The 24,737-nt window shown below is 39.9% G+C and overlaps 1 protein-coding gene and 1 long non-coding RNA gene across 2 annotated transcripts; both read right to left on the bottom strand.

Moving 5' to 3' along the window:
• Positions 1-6,156: 6,156 nt before the first annotated feature.
• On the bottom strand, positions 6,157-16,315 carry LOC139479326 (uncharacterized; the record flags this gene model as incomplete). Its single annotated transcript, XM_071262185.1, has 5 exons — positions 6,157-6,443; positions 11,327-11,454; positions 11,972-12,131; positions 14,466-14,582; positions 16,292-16,315. Coding segments are annotated over 5 exons (543 nt in total), but the record flags the coding sequence as incomplete, so codon positions are not given.
• Positions 16,316-16,364: 49 nt separating this feature from the next.
• On the bottom strand, positions 16,365-22,067 carry LOC139478656 (uncharacterized). Its single transcript, XR_011654317.1, has 3 exons — positions 21,995-22,067; positions 20,620-20,677; positions 16,365-16,455 (listed from the first exon to the last, which is right to left on the bottom strand). It is a non-coding gene; the product is annotated as an uncharacterized lncRNA (long non-coding RNA).
• Positions 22,068-24,737: the final 2,670 nt, after the last annotated feature.

The raw sequence follows: 24,737 nt of genomic DNA, 5'->3' as shown, positions 1-24,737 counted from the left end.
CCCCCTCAAATAGTCTAGCGTTCTCATGATGATTTTGACAATTCCGTCACATTGTTCTGTTAAACTGTAGCATTAATCATCATGGTTTTAAAATAAGGTTCAACAAATTTGACCTTACCATTCTCTCGTTCTTTAGATAATCTAATTTTAACACACACCCCACTTCACCTAACCCTTTTTAATCTCCCTCTGTAGATGATTGATAACACTGTTTTGTATGCGAGCTGTTTACAGCAGAAATCTCCTCATTCTTGTTCACGTGGATAAAAATCAAATCACGAGACTCGCCGTTAAAAGCATGTCGCGAACAACCAGTTGGGGTCGTTGAGAACTCTTTAATGTTGACGTACTCCAATCCGTACTTTTACTTCTTTTCCCACCCGTTGTTCCACTCCAAGGCATAACCTTGCCCTTCTCGTGTGTTGATCTCATTTACCCTTACGTTAACGGGTATGTTTACTCAGAGCGCAGGTCACTGGAGTGGGGTGGTGGGGAGTGATGTGCCATTGTCGTATACTCTTGACCACATCTGTTGCATGTAAACAGGGTCTTCTCACATAAAGCTGTATGAGTACGTCAAGACGTTCTTTCCGAGAAATGTAGAGGACATGGGCATTTCAGTGAGTGGAAACGAGCAATGTGACAATGTAGGTGATTTTTACACTGGTCACAATGCCAGCCACTTCTGACACTGCAGAACGCTCGTTTAGCCCACATACAATTGGTTTTGCTTACACTTAAAATTAGTCGCGTTGCGCTCCTGTCCAAAGAGATGTTAATAAGACACCAGAGCTCATTGTCTATTGTTATGCTGCTTGGCAAGAATTTCGCTGATATGCAAACTTCTGTTCAAAACTTTTGTGTTTCATGATGGGTTACCTAGTTAAAGTGATTTCTACCAACGTGTATACGTTCATGTTAAAAAACGATGCTGGGTAGGAACTGAATAGGCAGTCAGCTTGACTGTCGATGCATTTCGTTCCCCTGAACAGATGAGGTGTTTGCCATTGTTGAAGATCTGCAATTGGCGAGTGCCGACGCTGCCACCGACCCCACAGCTACCACCACCACTCCAGTCACTAACGTGTGGGAACATTAGCAGCTTCAACGTCAAAGCCTTTTTTCACCCATACCAACGTAAGTATTATTTTTGTCTAAATAGGCTTTGTCAATACATATATGTTCTGTAACCGTTTACATAAAGTGATTGAGTGAGTTGGGTTTAACGCCGCTTTTAACAGTGTTCCAGTTATATCGCTTAATGTGGGAGGAAAGCCCGAAGTGATGCAGGTCTCAGACGTTTACCATTTCGGTGAAACCCACGAGCACGGGCCTTAGACGAATGAGCCACCCGTGCCCCTTTACATAAAGTGTTGAACAGACATTACCTGGCTGAAGCGTATATAATCGTGAGGTGAGGTGAAATTGGGTTTAACGTTGCGTCCAAGATTATTGCACTTATATAGCGACGTGCATGCAGGTGTATCTGGCTGCTTGTACTAATCCGGACTGATGCCGATTTATAGTGCTAGCTCACTGAGATACCATGCCGCAGTTTAATATGAATGTTCCAGGATAAATTTAGGATAGGCTTATGCACAAAGTCACCATTTGAGATAGGTTTTAAGATTTACTACGTCAATGGGAAGTAAATGTTATTTCAGACATATAGCTTTACCATGCAGCTTTACATATAATACTGTGTTTGTACTGTCATCGACGAGTTCTGAGTCGGACAGCAACTATTTGGTTATTTACAGTCAGTGGACAAGTCATAAGTATTGGCGATTAACCTATTGGAGGCGGGTCTTCATATGATCCACGTTACAATAATGTCATCGCGTTTAAATTTATCGTCTGCCCCGCTAATGAATTTAATATAAATCTCTATCTCTTTATATTACTGTCGTCTGCTTTGTTTACATCCGGTATCTGTCTTCCGATGCCATGGGTCGCAAATTCCGGAATTGAGTTGATGGGGTCATCCTCGACCTGGGCACCATCGATATGAACCGAATTTACAATTCAATAAGCCGATTTGTTCGTCTGCCCCGATCAGTCATATTCCACAACAATCTACAGTGTTGATCTAACTAACTGCCTTGAAGTTCTTCTCCGAGTCTGGCACGATCCTGGCGACCATCATCCTCTGATAGCGATTGGACAAGTTGTGCCAAAGGAGAAGACCAGGGTAGGCGGAGGACGTTGTAACGATCATAATGGTGGCGGATTTCCAGTTTCATCGCTGTCAAGATAACAATTTCCACATGGCACTACAGACGGCTATAAATTGGCTTTATAAAGTGAGTGAATCATTGAGTGATAGACCTAGTCTGACTTACAGACCCTGATACAAACATATCAAATATAACCCATGCAAGTCTATAATGTTTGGCAAGTCTAGATTTCTGCAGTATCTGGAAATGAAGAGTCTCTGGGCTTTTTTTTAGTCAATGGTACCTTTAGAAAATGGTAAATTAACACTTTGTCTTTGAAAACTTTTCTTTGAAATAATTGTTATTTATTATTTCAAAAAAAATCTTTCCTCCTCTGTTGTTTTCATATGTGGAATAAAGGAAACTAGACTTGGTTCAGTTTTACCTAGACTAATGTAGGCTTTTAGTACAATATATAAAAAATGAATATGTGTAAAAATTCCACAGTCATGGTGCAGGTGATGTAAAGCAGGGTGTAAATTAAAGTATTCAAGGAATATCATATATACAGTTATGTATCCAATACAAGTATTGGAAAATATTATTGGGGGCTGGTTGAGTGGCCTAGTGGTTAAAGCGTTTGCTCGTCACGCCGAAGGCCTGGGTTCTATTCCCGACATGGGTACAATGTGTGGAGCCTATTTCTGGTGTCCCCCGCCGTGATATTGCTGGAATATTGCTAAAAGCAGCATAAAACCATACTCACTCGCTCACTCACTCACTCCCTATGAGCAATGGCCCCTCACTCTCTGAGGTTACGTTATCCACTGAGTCATCAAGCCTGACCACCCAAGCCACCCCTTATGCTTTCCTAATACATGACCGCGAATGGTCGTGGTTGTGGGGAAGCACCTTGGTGCTGGTGGCGGGGTGCTGGTGGACTGCATTATAAGTTACATTTGGCGTCTTGGGATACATCCCAAATTATAAATTATATAGGACAGGGTTGCCCACAGGAACCAATTTATCCATTCTTCTTTACAGCAGATGGCTTTGTGTTAGCTTTACAGCGGATGGTCAGCTTGGCAACAATAGTTGCCCTCGCTCAATATTTGGCCATGGTACTTGCCTGGCAGTGGTAGTTGCATAGAAACATGGGTTGCTTGACAGCGGTCAATGCATGGGTAATCAACATGGGTTGCTTGGCAAAGGCTGTTGAAGGGCAGCGGTTGCTGCATTGGTAATCAACTGGGATTGCTTGGCAATGGTCGCTGCATTGGTTAGCAAAATTGGTTGCTTGGCAACAGTAGTTGCAGGGCAGCGGTTGCTGCATTGGTAATCAACAGGGGTTGCTTGGCAATGGTTGTTAAGAGTTAAGCTCATTTCTGCATTCCATCAGTACCTTCTCATCCGCGACCATTTCATCCAAATAACACCTCGTCTCAATTTCAACTTCCGCTTTATTGCAGGATAGCAGAGCCCAACTTAATGGGGTTATGTCCTTATATAATGCACTAAGTTATAAATACACACGGTAATCCTAAGCTTTACATACATAACAATGCCCATCACTATAGGAAATACAATTTATATGATAAATTAGTATGTCTTGTGATTTTTTATATTGACCCCAGGTTTGTTATTCACAGAAGGGATATGATAAAAAAAAAGTTCTCCCCAAAATTCTAAATCCCCTTGACGGGGTGTTTGTGCACTATACCCGGCACTCAAGAAATATGGTACCTGTCAACATTATTTGATTCATGCTTTGCATGTGTGATGATGACATACATGCATCTTGCATGATAAGGGAAAAGATAAGGATGTGCTTGATAGCTGTTTATTACAATTATGCCTTGTACAATAACTCATATTATATACCGGTATGTGATTGTACTGAGTTCCTTAACAACACAAGATTTGAATATAGAAACCCACCACCAGTATAAGACATCAAAAACATATACCAGGTATATACTCAAGTGAGTGAGTTAAAATTTAAAGTCAGTATTTCAGCCATCTTGTGACTATGAAAAGTTATACTTTCCTAATACCGTATTCGACCCAATTAGCGCCAATTTCCCAAGATTCTGTTTATTTTAGATATTTGTGACTTAAGGCAAACTGATGAATTTACGCCAATTTGACTCTGAATTGGTCCCAATAAGCACCCACCCCTTCTGTCTTTATTTTAAGTGCGCTGGGCACTTATTGGGTCGAATACGGTAAATAAATTTTGACGATATTAAAACCAACAATGGACTGTATAAACAACTAGACTATCACAGATCTATTTTGAAAAATAGCAATAAAAGATATCACTATACGTAACAATACAATATCAGAGACCATATAATAGATTCTCTGACAATATGAAAAAAGGCTATAGCGTGACTTACAATCTCTGCAATAATTAGCTGCCACTTTATAAAACAGCTGCCTGTGCACATCAAAATTTAAGGCAGGCACTTAATGGTATATGAATGGTATACAAAATAGTTGCTTGAATAAGGCAGGACTTTAAACACTTTGTATGTTACATTATGCCACGAGCATTGATAGTTGTCTTTGTAGAGCAACCACACACCACTATTTTACTCTATGTCAAGAGTTCCAAACTATCAGAAAAGTTCACCAATCATGGAAAAAATCAAAATGAGAAACATGATTTTGAAACTTTCTCTCATGTTTCTCTTTGGTATAAATTTTTGTCAAAAGTAGAATTTTCATTTGGAAAAAAGTCTTCAAAGTGTCCTTGTACTGTAAGAACAATGTGTCATAAATTGTGTTGTATGATTTTGTTTTATTCTGATCACACACGGAATTGTACTTTTGGAACATATATGATTGTAACAGAAACTTCTGTGTTGGTAGTTTAGGTGCATGATATCCCAATATGATTCCTGTTTCTTTATGGAGTACTGTCTTATTAATGTTTTGTCTGCCAGAGAAAGATAATTTCAAGTCCCCGTTTCTTTATAAGGGATCACTGCAATGACTTCACTGCAGAAGCAAGATAGACAACACTTAAATGGTTTTCAGTTGGGCCGAAATGTGAAAATAAAATATAAACAGAACTCATACTAAACGGCCTTGTTCATAGCCTTTCTCCAATTCTTTCCTTATAATAGGCAAGTCTAGAGTAGTGGAGTAAGGATGGAAGTCATTTTTGGGGACATCTTGTTCTTATTATTTATATAATCTAGAAATAATGACTTTAAATGAATAATTATTGCCTTAGAAACTTGTGCAAGTCTACCTTATTCATCACAGTACCAGTAGCATGTATATGGATTGAAATATGTCAGTTTTTAATTTACTCCCACTAAATACAAAGGGCTGCTATGCAGTGTAGTGCTATTTGTAACCAACAAGGGGTGCCAGAGAATTCTATGACCAATGAACACTCTCATTATATTGGTTTTAAAAGAAACGGCAATTCCTCTTATGAACAGCAGGAGAAAAATCGCTTTTACAAAATTTGACAAACATACTGCAATGGTTATTTGAAATTTTGTTTTCTTTTTGTTTGTTTTGGAATTCATGGGAAAAATGTCTTGGTACCAGACATTCCTGTTGGGATGATATAGGAATATCCATGTTCTTGCCCAGCAAACATTGGCTCTGCACATATGCTTCAATGTCAGGCAATGGTAGGCTTGAGAAAGGATCACACACACAGATTTCCCGAGTTGTACAAGGCCTCATTTTATTAGTTGACAAACAATAGACTTGGTCGCCACTACACTGCATAATGGCCATCTTATTTTATTCATTTGACACCTGTCTTTGCTTTTGAAATTATTGCTTTGGTAGCACAGAATGAAAATGATTGAACGTGTCTAAACTTCTGGGAATGAGTCTCTTATTATCTGGTTTTAAGGTTAGTTTTTATAATGCTTAAAGGAAAAGAATAAACATGTCTAACAAGCACATTATTTGATATATACTAGTAATTAAAACCTCAACTTTGAGATATTTACTGCCAGAAGCAGTGATTTGCCACACCCACATGATTGACAGTTTTTTAAAATGCAGAACAGCATTTTCCCTTCTCCTATATCCATGCCACAAGATTCAAAATTTTAGGAAAATAGGAATCCATAAAGTGGAAAGGCGGCAAGGATTCAGTGAAGGGCTGCTGCGGTTCTGCATGTCTCTCATGATGCTGCTTCAGTCAGTGGGGGACTCGACAGATATAACGCAGGTTTCAGTGATGACATCTTCACCAGTGGTCAGCTCCTTTGTCTCTCCAGAGAGGAATTCCACCACAACAGTGATCGTGTTCTGAAAGAAAACAATAATACGTCTGACACGTCATATAATGGAGAAATCAAGAGAATCTGATTCAGAATCAGTGACCCCTGAAGGAGCTAGTTAATTTCCAGGATCAATGGATTCAAGTGATAATGATAATAATGATATAAATAACAACAATAATCATAATCATAATAAATATCAACAGATTCGATTCGAGTGATATCTCCTACCTAAACCATGTTATGGTTGATATATATTTCTGTATAATGTTGCATAATGACCTATTGTTGTTATACTTGTTTAAAACGCATGTTCAGAAAGGCCAGTGAACCCCTGGCTCAGAATTAACTGCAACAACAAAAGCATTTATTATAGCTTGGCAATGCTTTCATTATAGTACTTTAACTGTGGCTCTGGTATTGCGTTAGTTAAAAATACTGTTGCAACATTATTGCAAATGTAGTACAAAGAATGGTTATGACGGACCACTAATTTTAGTTCGTAATAACCGTAATTCATTATAAGCATAACTCTCACAATGGTGAGACCGCCTCCGTGGTCTAGTGGTAGAGCATCCACACACTACATTTTCAAATTTGGGATTGGGAAAGCAAATACTCTTATTTTTGGTCCCTCAGACTTTCATGATCTGAACCCATTTAACAATGTTTTAAAACAAAACAGATTGCAACACACATTCAAATTCAATTTTCAATTCAATTTTGTAACATCATCTCAAAACTGGTTAAAGTTGATTGCAGATGATAGTGTCTGAAAGAAACTTATAGTCAAAATCAACTACAAAATGTTTCAGCTTCATCACCGAGATATTCTGAAAAAATGTCTTTTCAGTTTTAAGAATTATGATTGTCAATCCAGGAGAATAACCAGTCAAGATTGCATGTTGAGACAGATTTCTTTGCCAAAAAGGGCAAAATAGCGGTGAAAATTATGTTAAAGGACTGTCATGTTGTGTTGAAGCCAGTGATGACACAGCAAAAAGGGTAAGTAAGGACTGTCTGGGGTTTGTACACTGCTGCACCACAACTAGGGGATCGAAACTATGGACACCTTGTACATCCTATAGAGCAACTTCTCGGAGGTAATGAATACCGTATCTGAGCACCAAAATCAACCCTCCATGATGTTGCTGATTCTTAGCAAAGTAGTCCCAGCACAGACCAAATGGACTGCACCATGCGCTCTGCGCTCAATCCGCACTTGGGAGACGTCAAGGGTGTATAGCTCACTAACTGGAGCCAAGAGAAAGACCGTCTTTTTAATGAGATTAAAATAGGACGACAAGTGGAATGATTGATAGGGAGCAGTACAGAGCGACTTCAATACCAAGTTCAATTCCAATGTCGGGGGTCGAAACTTGGATCGTTGATCCTCTAGATGAAAGGACATCGGTAATGAGAGAAGTTCTGGGATCTAAGTAATTTTGCGGCACGTAGAAACCATCAGCACCAAATGAGGGCAATCAGGTATGTCCTATTGTTCTTATCCTTACAGAAGGATTCCAAGGAACACCACTTGTCATCATAGAGACTGTGTGTAGAAGGCCTACATGCTAAGGCAGTAGCCTTTACCGCTCTAGCTGAATATCCCTTTGCACCTAAGGCCCAGTGGACAGGGAAGATCAAAAGCATAGAGAGATTCATTGTGCTTTTGATCTTTTGCAGAACCCTGGAAAAAAATATAGGTGAAAAACAGAGCTTTTAGGCTTGTCCAGAGAATGCTGAAGGCATCGACTGCCCATGCCAGATGATCTGGGACTGGGGGGAGGTAAGTCTGGAGTTGGCAATTCTTGCTGGCCGAGATGCTGGCATACCTGGGTGAATGCATTGGGGTGGAGCATTCACTCCATAAGATCCACTTTGTCTGGTCTGGAGAGTGTGTTATTCAGGTTGTTGCGACAACCAGGAATGTGTTGGACAATGAACCTTAGGTGCAGTCGATCCACTAACTAGAAGAACTTGAAGGTTTGGTGACAGTAGAGATGACAAGTGAGGAGTCCCCTGATTGCGAAGGCACCAGACGACTGTAATGCTGTCCATCCAAATGGCGGGCACTGTTTGCCAAAGAAAGGACAGCCCCCAGTCCAGATTGTTGATGTGCCACAGGTGCTGCACATCTGACCACAACCCAGGGGCATTCAATCCCTGCAGATGTGCCTCTGGACATCAGGTCATGAGCTGATGTGAGAAGACCCATCAGCACCTGCCATTGATGAAGCGTATGAGTTTGGTTTAAGGCAGGATGTAGGTGATGCTGTATCTTGTGCCATCTGTCGCTAGGTACCAAGAAGAGGTCCTGTTCCGTGCGAAACAGGCGCTTGAAGGATGAATTGAGTTCGGACGAGTTAAATCAATGTAAATAAGCAGGGTTTCTGGGTCCTGATGATTCAGTCTCACCGTCTCATCTTCTTTTGTTCGTGCAATGAGGTTGGTAATTCCCCTGTGGCTTAGAGCAAGTTTTGCCACATAAAGAAGACAAAGAGCCTGGGGGGGGTGTTTTAGAGAAGCACGCCTACACTGATAATTTCGGCTTAAAATTGGAACCAAGGCCTTTCATCACGGGCGAAACTGGAGACACAAGCGGGGGTTTCCGAGATGGCACCATTGAAGAGAATGGGCACGCACCAGGGTTGATGCAGGAGTTGCCTCTTTAACTCAGAGTCCCAGTCAGTTGGGGCGACATAACCACCTAGTGGTGGTGATCTCTGCCAAGGCAGCCCAGAAATGATTTCGGGGATGGTCGATTTGGCGCTGCTGGAATGACATATGGTGACAGATGATTGACCCTATTGTGGTTCTCCTAGTTGAGGTCCTGATCAATAGCAAAAGCAGAGGAGGCCAGAACAGACAAGGGCTCAATGAAGGCAAGCTGAGTGTCTGGCATTGTGCTAGTCCCAGAGGAACCAGTTATATGATGTTAGTCGTCATTGAGGAAGTGCGCATTATTAGCGACCTCGAACACATGAATGGAAAAGTCCAATTTCCAGAAAAGAGATGCCTTTAACACTGGGGTGATGGACAACATCGATAAATCATCCAGGGACAAGATCAAATCATTAAGCATCCGATCTGACAGGATGGAAGTAGGATTGGACCAATTTGTGTCCTTTTTGTCCACATCCAGGCCCAGGGAGGGAGCGACCGAAGCCAACCGGTCTGCCATCCAGTCCGATTCTTGATTCAGCCCCAAAGACATACCAACAGAAGGGTAATCATACTGCCGGCCAAGCAGGGAAAGACTATGTGAGCGGTGTTGAGATTGAGAGTAGAAGGTAGAAGTCCGACAAAAAGTAGTGGCGTTCTCTTAGGGAGAACTTGCTGTCGCTAATGACAATAAGGACGTATTTACTTGATGTGCATGAGGCGCCACCAATACTGGAGTGGAGGTGCCACAGGTGCTGGGGACATGCTGATCAAAGAGAGACACCGATGGTTGCGGAGGTGCCAGTGTTGTGGAAGGGGCCATGGGAATGGGGAAAACCAGAGGCAACGTCTGGCCACGGATGACATAGAGGTAATCATAGGGTATGAAATACACTGCTCTAGTAGTGAAGACTGAGGTGTGGTAGGGGATAGCACACGCTCAGAGTCAACCTGATCTGCAACCTCAAGAGTTGCGGAAGCCTCAGTGTGATTGGCCATCTGGGGACGGCACGTTGGGTGTGGTGTTTTCTCAAGACCCTAAGGTAACCAGTCAAGGCACGAGGGGAAAGAGAACGGCAAAGGTGGCAGTGTGACGACGTAGATCAGAGGTTCGTACAATTGGGGCACTTGAGGGGGGGGGACCACGAGCTGATTTATAGCCAGGACAGTGACAGCAATGCGATATAAACTATAAAGTAAGAAAACATTGCAGTTTACAAGAGAAATTTTATTTAATTTAAGAATTATAGTATAAACTTATACTAGTATTGTTAACAACACATGAACAAGAGCTAAATTAGAAATATGAAATATCAAAGCACAAGACATGCAGACAATGTGGCAAATCCCAAATGGCAGATGGAACAAAACATGCACAGAGTAAAGTGCGGCAAAGGGCCTAATTCAGGCTTAAATTACGCTAATTGTAAACCTGTAGGGACTACAATAACATGTCAAAACTATATTAAATACAATTATGAACGTATTAGTAACCAAAAGGAAAAGCAAAGGATGCTATCTGTTTTGTTGAAACTGAGAGATTATAACTCAAACCTCTAAACAATCTGATGACTAGCAGTTATGTGATTATATGTGATGTCTCCAATTCCGGTCAAGGTGTAGCTAAGGCAGCAATCTCATTAAAATCAGACCTCAGTTCTCGCTAACACTAAACAAAGATCTGAGGACATCCCATTAGGGGTCATGTCAGACCAACCTTGCACAAACTTTGACCGACCAATGGAATGACCAATCAGAAGGCTGCTTCCTCGTTCTTTACGGCATTAATTTCAAATTAGCGACTACGCTTCGAAACATATTTTGACAAGTTCTCGATTACAAATTTGAACAAAAGGACGTTCTGGAATGGCTAATAGATGGTCTAGATTGTATGGATTCAGTCGTTAAGCCCGTAACGATCGTTAACGTTTTCGAGGTTGTATGATTAGAAATCACATTCCGACTGTCACTTTCATGATCTGGTAAGTGACGCTCTGATTGGTCGGATGAAAGGTCGTTCTGACATGACCCGTAATGGGATGTCCTCAGATCTTTGTTTAGCGGTAGCGAGAACTAAGATCTGATTTTAATGAGATTGGCTGAGGAAGGATATGAGCCATACAACTAGTTTGAACAACATCTTCTGCAGCCTGGACCTCTCACAGCTTCGTCTTTGTAGTAAAAAAATCAGTAAAAGCATTAAGGTAGCAATGCAGTATAACTTACAAAATAATAATGTACACACACCATATTGTTAATCCCCTCCTTCCCAAGAAGATTTTTGAATGTCATGTTGTCTGTGTCCACCAGTCTGATGTGTCCAAATGTGCTGTTTAGGGCCAAATTGTATCTGATGATCCAGACCATAACTGCTCCTGCAACTTATGTCAAATACAATCATTGCCAAGCAGCAATCACAGTCTACGACTGTCGTAGAACTGATAGACAGGATTTCATTACATTTGTTTAGAAAACAGTTAATTAGTACTTGTGTTGACATGCAAGTTTTATAGACAATCAATGTAATGATATCTTTTAAAAAATCATTTGTATCATAAATGAGATTACATTTGCACATGAACTTATCAAATCGTATTGTGTGATTTCCTGTGCTGGTTTTATTAAAGATCATACAAATTTCCTGGGGACATATTGGTCAACGTGAATTATCTATTACAGTTCAAATCTTGCCGTTCTATGTGAAGTTTGAATTGCATTATTTCATTAAAAAAGTAAATGGTATATTTTAGGAATACTTTTATGAGGTCAATATAATTCACAAATAAACATGTTACTTCAAATCTGTTAAAATGTCTACTACTGCTTCCTCGTGCTTGAATACTTCGTGTGACAATGACTTAAGGTATCAAAGTGAAGTTTAACAGATCTTACTTTCATAATATGGAGTCAGGATGTCAATAAAGGGATGTCCATTGGTGTTCCCTTTAATACCTCCAAGCAACTTGACAGGAGAACCTCCTTTGATGAGATCCAAAATTTCAATCAGTTGAAATCTTGGAAGATAGAAAGTTGTGCTCATTGCCATCTGTATCTGATAATAGAAAATAGGGATAATTGTTCTGCACATTATTGAGAGAATTCGATTTTTCTCACAGTATCCCAGCTTAATGTATAAATGTATGTTGATGCAAACTTAAACACAAGTCTAAAAAAAAACAACTACAAAGGTGTTTCCATTACATGGGAAAACAGAAGCAGCCCACTGCCTAAATTTGTCTGTGTACCCAGAAACGATATCATGAAACAGTTTGATATTTTCAAACCAGGTGAAAGCTGACCTCGACAATATGTGTATATTATTCATCATCAACCCTTAAGTTTGTTTGTTTAACGTCACACTCAGCAATATTCCAGCTACATGACAACGGTCTGGACCAGGCAATGACTGACATTATGAGCATCGATCCACGCAATTGCTATACGATGACATGCATCAACCAAGTCAGCGAACATGGCCACTCGTTCCAATTAGTCAACTCTTGTAATAATTATAGGATGATGAATACTCATTCAAAGCTAGATCTTCTCAGTGGTCTATTGCAGTAAAACTTTGATCTGTGCCTCTATTGAGAGAGTGAGTATGATTTTGAGTGAGTGAGTTTTACGCCGCTTTTAGCAAGGTTTCCAGCAATATCACGGCGGGGTACACCAGAAATGGACTTCAAATATTGTTGTGTGTTGAGTGAACGCTTTAACCAATGGGCTAATCACCCACCACCCACCCAACCCCATCTCGATCTGTGCCTCTAGCTAACCTAATAACAAGCAGTTAGACCTTTTGGTTTCATGACATCACCTTGATTTCAGAAATCCCCCACACCCTTAATGCAGACCATCTGGCGTTCTTTATTGTCAACGTCCTTTAACAATTTAGTGTCCTTTCGTGCACACTGACGTTCTTTAGTACACATTGTTCTCTCTTTTCATATGACGTCTTTTCATTACATTTGACTATTATATTGTGTACTTTTGACCTTTATTTCAACTTTGTATTTTTTGCCTGAATTGCTGCCCATATATAATGAACCAAGCATTTATGATGTAAATTACCTGTGTGAATAATCTCAAAAATCCCCAATGAGTTTGTACAATGCAAAAAAGGTAATCAGTTTGTTGCCAAGGCTTTGACCAGATGCGTTTGAAAGTTACTTCCTTTTAAACAAAAATAATTAAATTTTTGTTGTGTTCATCGAAATTCCTGTATTCTGATTAGCTGAATTGGTCGCGTGTTATTGCATTCATTTCCCAATGAATGTAAAATATTAAGCCACGCCCACCGAGGCGCACTACTTTAATTACTTCGGAATGTAGGGGAATCCCAATATTACAGTCGGGGGAATTCCCTTTCTGCTCACTTGTATCATCATGCTCAGGACATTTAGCGACTTTCATGCATATTCATTGTCCAAACTACCCTTTGAAACCGATGACCGAGAATGAATTAAACAGCAAACGTGCAGGCTCGCTCGCCTGTTATTTTTCTGCTCGCCTCATGTCTTCGGGTCTTCGGGTTTCCTTTCTAACTAGCATTTTTCCAACTGTGTTTTACCGTAATCAGGGAAGTAATGTTTGAATCTGGCTGTAACTGACCATGTAATTTGAAACAGCCGCCTTCTCCCGGACATATTTCTTCCAGTTCGTTACAGTCTGACTGTTGCAGTTCTTTTCGCCTCTTGTCTTAACTGACAGGTCCAATGAACATTGTTATGATCCTGCTCTCCGTTGATTGGCTACTGACAGTGTAGGCATGTCAATTTATGTGCATAAATTAAACAATCACCTGATTCATGTCACGCCATAGTATGTATTCCTACACCTGGAATGTTTATCAATCTTGTCATTTTTGTCTGTTTTGATATATACAACACTTTTGGGTTAAACTATTGTAGATAAAACATGTTTTATGCTGTCAAATTTAATTATAAGCATTGACTGTGTATTTTTTTCGGTTCGTTGAGGTATGAATCGAAAAACCAATGTGCAAACTTTTGTAAGAATCCTCTACACGGATTCATACAGTTTGCACATTGGTTCTGTCATTGGGGGTTGGTTGTAAATGGCTTTATAGCTTTATGATATCCAAAGATGAAATCTCCTTCTCTCCTTCAATACTTCCTGAATGAAACTTTACAGTCATTTCAATGCATTTTGTGACCTGGACTAGACATTTGACTTAATCATCACATAGGATTCCTGATTCCAACACACCCCATGCAGGCCCTTACTTTTTCTATGAGTATGTATGTTTTGCTTGACAGTGCACATCTGACCTCTTTCAGATCCTTCATTGTATTTTATGTGGAACAGGTGGTCTGTTGAGGAAAATGAAAGGTAAAATAAAGTGCAACTTAAATGATTCACATACCCTCATCCTTGCAACATATGGATAGAATCCATTCTCTAGGTTTAGCAGTGTCACATTATCTCCAATCTTCTGGACAGTTCTGCAATGGTCCTCTCCAAAGTCACTAAGGCTAAGCTTCTGCAACAGATCATGTATATTTAGGAAAGAGACTAGAACTCATTTCATGACATTCTGCACATACACTCAAAGGCCAAACAACTGATCACAACAATTTATTGACAACTGAAAGAATTGCTTGTGTGAAGATTTAGACTTTATTGCTTTACAGAGTGATCAGTCGTCTAACTCTGCACACAAAAAAGTACTTCTCAAGACACACCAAGACAGCTTGATGCTGTTTCAATCCATACAGGGGTCACACAAAAATAACACCTCAATGAATTTCCCTTCAAACTGATGTACTATTGAGCAATAGTGACATTTTACCATGAAGAACAAATAATATTCTGAGCCGAATGGATGTTTTGAATTTATACGTTGTTAAATTTTGCTGTATATTTGACGTTTGCATTTTGACCATGTTCTCATTTTTTTACATGCATAAATAGAGAATCACACCCGACTGTCTTTGGATATCAAATATATCAACAAGTGTTGATATATTTGATATCCAAAGACACATGGGTGAGATTTTATTTATCATCCAACATCATTCTTTCAACTTTTTCAGTTTGTAGACAGTAATAAGCAGTGTCTTAAGTGTATAAAGTATTGCTCACAGCTTCAGTAGCAGGGCCATTAGTGAAATCATTTGATTGTGACGTCATGGTAACCAATGACAACCCAATGGTCTGAAAAGCATTGTGATGCAATTTCATCACAGCGATATCTACAATGTACAATCTACAATGTAGATATCGCTCCATCTCAACCAAGCCATATCTCCTGTGGGTTGGTTGGTTTGGTTTGTTGTTTAACACCGCACTCAGCAATATTCCAGCTATATCACGGCGGCCTGTAAATAATCGAGTGTGGACCAGACAATCCAGTGATTGACATTATGAGCATCGATCCACGCAATTGGGATCGATGACATGCATCAACCAAGTCAGCGAGTCTGACCACCCAATCCCATCAGTTGCCTTTTACGGCAAGCATGGGTTGCTGAAGACCCATTCTAACCCGGATCTTCACGGTGGCAGTCAGTTTTGGATGATAAAGTCATAGCTGTCAACCCCTAGATGTCTAAATGAGTGAGAAGCCAGGGTGCAGGGGCTGCAAGGACTAAGGGGGTTCTAAGTATCCCCGGCTAAAACTGGTTTCAAATGATTTAAGACCATTTAAATGGCCTTACAGAGCATGTATTCTGATATAACAACAAGTTATTGAGCGAAAGGCGAAAGAGTGAACCCAGTCCCACCGTGTTGGTTTCAATCGCGATAAATCGAAAGAGGAAATCGTTTCAAAATATTTTTATCTACATTTTAAAATGAATGCATGAGAATTTCCCAACCTTGCATGTGAGCGTGACATAGGGTAGGTTATAAATGCGTGATACTCACGCGAGATGAGTGAGAGTTGACAGGTATGTAAAGTCAATTATGCATTATCATTAAAAACTGGCTCCCACAGGAGATATCGCTCTGGTGAGACACTGCTTATTACTGTCTACAAACTGAAAAAGTTGGCAGAATGATGTTGGATGATCAATAAAATCTCACCATGTGTCTTTTGATGTAAAAAATATCAAGCCTTGGAGTTTTTCCACTTTTATCAACTTGTGTTCATATATTTGATATCAAACAACACTTGTGTGAGATTCTCTATCTGTAAACTTTTCTTCTCAAGTTGTCACACTTGGTACCTTTTTTCTTAGATACACCCACCTCACTATTGAAGACATGGAGATATGAATTATTTTCATTTTCCCAAATTAGACCAAGCAGTTTTCCCAGAGATTCGACTGTCCACTTTCCCTCCCTTTGTTCCTCGTTGACTGGTATGCATGTTGACTGGAAGCCCCTGTCATCTGATCTTGATTCAGCTGAAACTAATTTGTAAATGCTCATTAAGATACTTCTCCTACACAGCAGACCCGTGAAGAACTGGGGTAGAATAGGTCTCCAGCAACCCATGCTTGCCATAAGAGGCGACTAACGGAATCAGGTGGTCAGGCTTGCTGACTTGGTTGATGCATGTCATCGATCCCAATTGGATCCAGGTCCAGACTGGATAATTTACAGACTGCCATCATATAGCTGGAATTGTTGAGTGCAAACAAACCAATCAACCAACCTACACAGCATGTATGGAAGATAGACAGTCATCTGACAGTATTGTCATTGCAGGAGTTGCAATGTATGTATAGTGTGTGATTGAGGAACGCCAGTACTTTGACAGTGTTTGTAATGATAAGTGTTAATGTCAACAGAAGTCCATCTATATTAAGTAGTCATACCCAAGCAGTATCTAGCAGCTAAGCCAACAGGAGTGACATGATCATCTTTGGTAAAGACACCACAGAACACAACGAGCAACTGAAAGCAGTACTTCAGAAGTGTAGAGACAGTGGTCTGAAATTGAATAGAGAGAAATGTGAAGTGGGTGTCACAGAGCTTACCTTCCTGGGAGATAGAATTTCTGTTGATGGACTCAAACCGGACCCTAACAAGGTGAAAGCCATCATGGATCTTCAGAAACTCACAGAAAAGAAGGAACTGCAACGGTTTCTTGGGATGGTTAATTACCTAGGAAGGTACATTTAAGACCGCTCAACAAAATCAGCACCACTTAGGCAGTTGTTGGAAAATGACAGTCATTGGTCTTGGTCTCATGAACAGGACAAATCATTGGAAGAACTTCAAAACCTCATCTCACAAAGACCGGTTCTTCAATTCTATGATACCAAGAAACCCATCAAAGTGTCTACAGATGCATCAAAACTTGGTGCCATACTGCTGCAACAACATGAAGATGCATGGATGCCAGTAGCATATGCGTCAAGGGCATATGCGTCAAGGGAGACTCACAACCCACAGATTGAGAAGGAAGCACTAGTAATACGTTTTGGAGCTGAACGGTTCCATCAATATGTGTATGGGAGAAAGTTTCTCGCAGAAACTGACCATAAACCACTGATTCCCATCTTCAAGAAAGCTCTGAATGACTGTCCTCCACGCATTCAACGTTTCCGTCTTCGCATGCAGAAATATGACATGGAGGTAATGTACACTGAGATGTCGAGAGATGTATGCAGCAGATACCCTGTCAAGGAACTTTCCTAGTGATCAATCACCCACCAGTACAACTGAAGCAGATGTACAAATGTATGTTGACAGTATCTTGTCAACAGTGCAGGTGTCAACCGAGACAGATTCGCACAGATCAGAGCAGAAAGCAACATAGATCCAGAAATGACAGCTCTAAAAGCAATCATCTTGACAGGTTGGCCTAATGAACATTCACAGTGCCCAAGAAACTTGGATGATTTCTGGAATTATCGAGATGAACTTTCATGTATTGATGGAGTAGTCTTCAAAGGCAACCGCATCGTTGTGCCCAAAGGTATGCGGAAACTGATGTTGCAGAAAATACATGCAGGACACATGGGTCAAGAAAAATGCAGTTAGAGAGCCAGAGAAGTTCTATTCTGGCCTCGAATGAATCATGACGTAGATGTCATGGTAAGTGGATGTGAGACGTGCTTGAACTATCGTCATCGTCATCAACCTGAATCACTATCACCTCACCTAGTAGCTACTCAGCCATGGCAGTATGTCTCCACTGATCTTTTTGAACTCTACTCAAAAGACTATCTATTAGTTGTGGACGTATACTCTAACTTCCCAGAAGTCATTGCTTTGCCAAATCAGTCCAGCCAAGCCGTCATCAAAGCACTACGATCCATATTTGCCAGACATGGTTCACCAGTTGAACTGTTGAGTGATAACGGGCCATGTTATGCGAGTGCAGAATTTGCAGATTTTGCTGTTGAATGGGACTTTAAACACTCTACATCTAGTCCTAAATACCCCCAGTCAAACGGTCTTCCAGAACGGACAGTCCAGACTGTCAAAAACATCATGATAAAGTGCATTGACAGTGGTGGAGATCCTCATCTAGGACTGCTCGCCTATCGTACCACACCTCTAGCTGGTAGTTTTTCTCCGTCACAGCTGTTAATGAATCGGACAATCAGGTCCAATCTCCCACTGAAGAAAGATCTCCTTCAGTCAAGTACACCTGATCCAGATCAAGTCATCAAACACAAGCTGGTTTCAAAAGAGGAACAAAAGTACTACTTTGACCAGAAAGCATCTCCTCTACCTCTACCTCAGTTAGAACCAGGTAGCAGTGTGAGAGTATATCGAGACACAAGTAATGACTGGAAAACAAAAGGTGAAATAGGGCAAAAGGTAGCACCAAGATCCTACCTTGTGCAAACTGAGGGAGGTGGAAGACTGAGACGAAATCGTGGTGATCTCCTCCTTACTCCTTATGACAACACATCTTGCATTACAACTAACCAACCTGCAACAACAACAACTACAACTTGCTTGACAACTCCCGAAGCACAGCAGAGTGGTACTACAACACGATCTGGCCGAGTCATCAACAAGCCATCTCTTCTGATTGAAACCGAGTGATGTGTGAATTCTGAACTTTTAAAGTTTCATGTTTCGGAAGTTGATTTTCAGTAGACTAGGTTTTTGTCAGAGACTTTAATTGAGTTTAGTTCAAGTTCTAAAGTTAAGAGAATGGCAAGCCATCATAAATGTGCAAACTGAATGACAAGAAGAGACACTCATCAGGAAGGAAATGAACATGATCAATTTGACATGAAGTTTCATTTTAAGCACTCATTGATAAAAGAAAAAGAAGAAATTAAACTTATCTATGTTGATGTGCTTAGCCAGGCTTTTAAGTGTTTACATTGTTACCAGTTTAATTCAGAGTTTATATAATGTTAATTTCAACTTAGAAAGGGAGATGTAATGATAAGTGTTAATGTCAACAGAAATCCATTAATCTATATTAAATAGTCATACCCAAGCAGTATCTAGCAGCTAAGCCAACGAGAGTGCTATCCCTTGAGCTGTAACAAGATGGCCACCGTGCTGACCACATGGTCTGAATAAAAGGGCTTTTTAACACGAAGTACCTTTCTTCAATTATTGTTACAAACCACTACAGTGTTGTGAAGGCAGTTTGTGTTACAATGTATGTTTATTGTGTGATCAAGGAAAGTACTTTGACAGAGGACCCGTGAAGATCCGGGGTAGACTAGGTCTTCAACAACCCATGCTTGTCGTAAGAGGCGATTGACGGGATCAGATGGTCAGATGTCATCGTATCCCAATTGCATGGATCCATGCCAATGGTGTCAATCACTGGATTGTCTGGTTCAGACTCCATTATTTAGTATCAGTGAGTATCATTTGTGAAACTGAAATGTTTATTTCCTAGCCCAGCACAATTTTATCAAGCCCTACATTTTTGCAGTATCTATTATTGACATTCAATAATTTAGCTGCTGGAAGAGCAGAAGGTCTGTGGTTCAGTTCTGTGACCATCTCATACCAAAAGACATTTATAGGTGATACTTCCTGGCGACCAGCAATAAGAGCTGAGTCATCTGTGTTAAACTGTGGGCTGGAACTAGAAAACCAGAATAAATCTGGGCTAGTACAAGCAGCCACACACACATATGCATGCACAGTGCTATATAGGTGCAATAATCTTGAACAAGATCTTAAACCCCATTTCACCTCATCTCACCTCATTGATTTAGGTGTTTTAAGTCATGTCCAAGATTATTGCACTTATATATAGTGACCTGCATGCATATATGTGTGTGGCTGCTTGTACTAGTTCATACTGATATTATAGTGCTACTCCACTGAGATAACATGCTGCAGTTTAACATGAAAACCCCTCTCAGACACAGTATACCAACTCTGAGCCAACCAGTCTTTGTCTTAGCTCCTTTAAACAGAGCGCCTGGCAGGGTAATAACAAATACCATCTTTCAACATCTTTTGGTATGACACGGCTGGGGATTGAAGCCCCGACCTTCCGCTCTCCGGGCAGACGCTCTAACAATAGACCATGGAGGTGGTCTCATTGACTTAGCCCTACATCTATATCTATATATCTAGTATTGTCATTCATTGTTGATCTAGACTGCAATATATTTAGACAGTAGAATACTCACAATCTAGTTCTGGGAAACCCGCACTTTGTCTTTCAGCCATTCTTGATCTTTTTCAGCCCTGAAAGATAAATGCATATAATTTTTTATTTTGAAGTTTACACGATATATGGCTTTACCATTGGACGAGAGGTTGGTCACATGACCGCGAAATTGACGTTCATTAGTGTAGTGCCCAGTCAAGATGATCTCATCGATAATAAAGATCTTTACTGTAATAAAACAGGCTTTACCTCGCAAAGTGCTTCTCATCACTTGAGTATTTCATTAAAAACATGAAAACATTTAGAAAATATTTGTTGATGCTGAGTTGACGGTACACATTTTCTGCAAATCCTGCAATCAAACGAAATCGGCACGGGAGTTGCCATGTTGTCGATTCAAGTCTAGTTCAGCAAAGGTGAAAACTGGACTTTTAAAGTCAGATAACTCACTTGCCTCGGCAAGATGGACCAATATCTGTGCACAGGGTAAGGAAGCAAATGAGATGTGTTGAAGATTTGTTTTCCCATATCAAATAGAACAATGATAAGAAAAATACAGAAACATGTATGTTGCAGTGGTTTTCTTAAATGCTAAGGTGAGCTAAAAGTCACATAAACATTCAACATATTGTTTAGTCAAAAAATTTGTGTTCATTGTTAAGGACATGAAGGAAAGAAATATTATAATCAAACATTTTCTAATTCAAGAGCTCAATACCATCAACTTAACTGATTGAAAGATTGATAATTTATTAGAGGGACTGAAAATGAGAAAGAGATTTTTCACCAAGTCGTTTTTCCATATGATCCCCCTTGATCTTACCCAAATTCCCTCACAACAAATTGCAATATAAAAGGGACGTAACTCCTTCCATCTTGTTATGAAAAACTAAATGTTGTTTTGAATTAAATCTTGAATTAGCAGGTTCATTATTTTAAAAATAAAATATTCTTAGAACGAAATATGAAGTTATTTCTGTCAAAAAACATACTTTTTTTTATTGATGCTCAATGTATAATCAGTGAGTTTATAATGATAAGTTACACTGCTATTTCATCATTTTTTCTTATTTTCAGGGTGCTAAAAACTTAGCAAACGAGCATATTTACATGTTACATGGTTTTTATCCACACTTCAAACTCTTGGCTTTTCTCAAGTTGATACATAGAGTATGAATGAATGTTTCAAACTCCAGGTGACCCAAACCTTTTAAATATTCAAGGTAGTACAGACAGACACTATTTCCTTTCTTCTTCCGTGGACGCAGGTTGTAAACACACATATTGTCCCCATTCTAACACATTTCAATAAAGATTAAGCCCATTTACACGGCTAGTGTAAAGTGTCAGTAGTTGAACATACATGATCCTATGAGATATGGTTGAAAACAGACCTTTTGGTGTCAAAAACTGAAGCAGTGTAGAATCGAAGGATCCTTAATTGTGAATATGTCATGCGCAATAAATATTGACATCACATCTAAATATAGTAGTCTTTTCACATGGATTCTTATCACTTGGCAACTTCCGTCACAATGACTTTTGCCTTTTAGTATATATATTTCCAGTGTGACATAACTTTTGTAGCACTACTACAAAGCCATGCTACATAGCACAAAAGAGTTCATTTACTACAATTACCATTGATATGAGGAAGGTAGTTGAGTTAAATCTCCACGTGTCGAATGAGCCTGAAATGTTACAGGCCTTAGACATTCACCGCTTTGTAATACCCGTGAAAATAGGTTACATCATGCTGACAAACCTAGAAATATAATAAGAGGAATATTTGAACTGACAATCAGTGCACTTTGGTACAACTGATAGAGGCAAATCAAGATGCCGTTTACAGGGCCTTATGTGGTTTGAAAATAAGTTGTACATACTGTTTTATGATGGAAATGAAAATAGTTTTCAAACCATTGTTAGGTTGAACTTAAACTATTTGAGGTACAGTCGTGCCTCGTTTATACGGACACTTGCGTCATTTCACAATTCGTCCGTATAAACGAATTTCCGTATAACTGAAACCAGCTTCTTACAGGAAGAGTTACTTCCCTTCAGTTATGCAACTCATGACAGATGACAGAGCAAACATATACATCCACTCAATCTTTATTCATACACGTTTCAAAAAGTCTGTCTTGGAAGTTTGAACTGTCACCAATTGTCGATTTTCCTATGGTATGTCCAAATTCAGTGCCATAATGCTTACTGATGGTTTCTAAACTTGCTGACGGATGTTTTTCTTTAAACAGACAAATTTCCCTTTTTTCGCGTGCTGTAACTGCGTGTCGCTTACGTTTCGCTGATTGACAGGCCATACTAACACAACTTTGACCTCTGACCTCCACAGACGCCATATTTATTGAAGGGGATTACATGTACAATAAACAAGCTCGTCTCAAACGTAACTCAGTGTCACTTGGTTAATTGACTTCTCACGAATCAAAGGATTACCACCAGCGGCAGTGTATTGTCCGTATAAGTGAGACAAATTTGTGTGCATTTCAGTGTTTTGTGTATGAAAATGACCGTCCGGTTCTGGAAACTGAATTTCCAGATATACGGGTAAATTTATATAGTAATTATTTCGTTTTGAATGAAAATCGTCCGGGAACCGAGGTTTCCTGATATCTGAAGTCCGTATAAGCGGGGCACGACTGTATTAATATTTATGAAAAAAATAGGAATTAAAATGGCCTATGGCCACATTGATGACAACAAATATTTACAGTTTAATATCATGATGCCTTGCTATATTACTGATAACATCATAGACCTTATGGCATGCTTGGAGAACCTTGTAGGCATTCATTCAGAATGTGTTCATAGTGTGCACTTGTAAATGCATCTCCTGGACCCATTAACCACTACAGTCTGTTTCCGAGTGACATTACCAGCCCATCTCGACCAATGAACATTCGGGTTAGAAAAGGTCTTCAGCAACCCATGCTTGCCGTAAAAGGCGACTATGCTTGTCGTAAAAGGCGACTATGCTTGTTGTAAAAGGCGACTATGCTTGCCCTAAAAGGTGACTATGCTTGTCATAAAAAGCGACTATGCTTGTCGAAAAAGGCGACTATGCTTGTCGTAAAAGGTGACTATGCTTGTCGTAAAAGGTGACTATGCTTGCCGTAAAAGGCGACTATACTTGTCGTAAAGAGCGACTATGCTTGTCGTAAAAGGCGACTATGCTTGTCGTAAAAGGTGAGTATGCTTATCGTAAAAGGCGACTATGCTTGTCGTAAGAGTGGAACAGATAATGCACTAAATGTGAACGTTTAAAGTACTATAGCTAAAATGGAAAGAATTATCATAAAAATGCCCTCATGTTAACAGAAATCTTGGGGCCACTGTCACTTGATTGTAGTCCACTTTCTCCTGTCTGGCTGCTGTCTATTCTATTGCTATGTGACGTCATTGGCGTCAAAAATCCAAAATGGCAGTTACTGATGGTATACGGTCTCAATTAGGTTAGTAACAACCATCTTGGATTTTTTTTACTGACGGTATAAGGGACCATATGGGGTTAGTAGGTCTGCCCTCTTATTGGTCAATCTAACTTTGAGTCATAATATATGTATGTGTATGTAATATACAAGACAGATAAATATATACTTCTGGTGTGAGATAATATATGTATGTGTATGGAACATGCAACACATATAATAATCTCTGTAACCATAAAGTATTAAATGATATTAGGGATTGTTCTAATGACTGGCTAGCTAATGAGATACATACTTTGAAATTGACCAATATCAAACAGTAAATGTTGAAGGTTATTCACAAAATCAGGATTATATCCGCATATATATGTCAAACTAAACACACATTTTGCTTAAGGCTACCTGCTTTTCAGCGGGAACCTTTCTGGGGTTACCTGCTTTTCAGTGGGAACCTTGTCTTTCCCAACTTTTCAGCCGGGAAATTGTAAAATAACATAAGTTGGGGCAAACAATTGCCACGTATATGGGCCCGGCAGTGGAAATCGTCTTGTCAAGCGGTAGCTGACAGTTGGGTCTGCGGCGGTAGCCGCACAATGACTTTGCTTATGGGGCCAGGCAGCGGATCTGCTTTGGCCGGCTACCTTGGGCCAGGCAGCGGTAGTCTGACTTACGCCAGCAGCGGTAG

This window comes from Haliotis cracherodii, unplaced genomic scaffold (assembly GCF_022045235.1).
Source record: "Haliotis cracherodii isolate W230 unplaced genomic scaffold, xgHalCrac1.p SCAF_4, whole genome shotgun sequence".
Taxonomy (NCBI): domain Eukaryota; kingdom Metazoa; phylum Mollusca; class Gastropoda; order Lepetellida; family Haliotidae; genus Haliotis; species Haliotis cracherodii.
The sequence above is the reverse complement of the archived record's forward strand: the minus strand, read 5'-3'. Positions and strand labels throughout refer to the sequence as shown.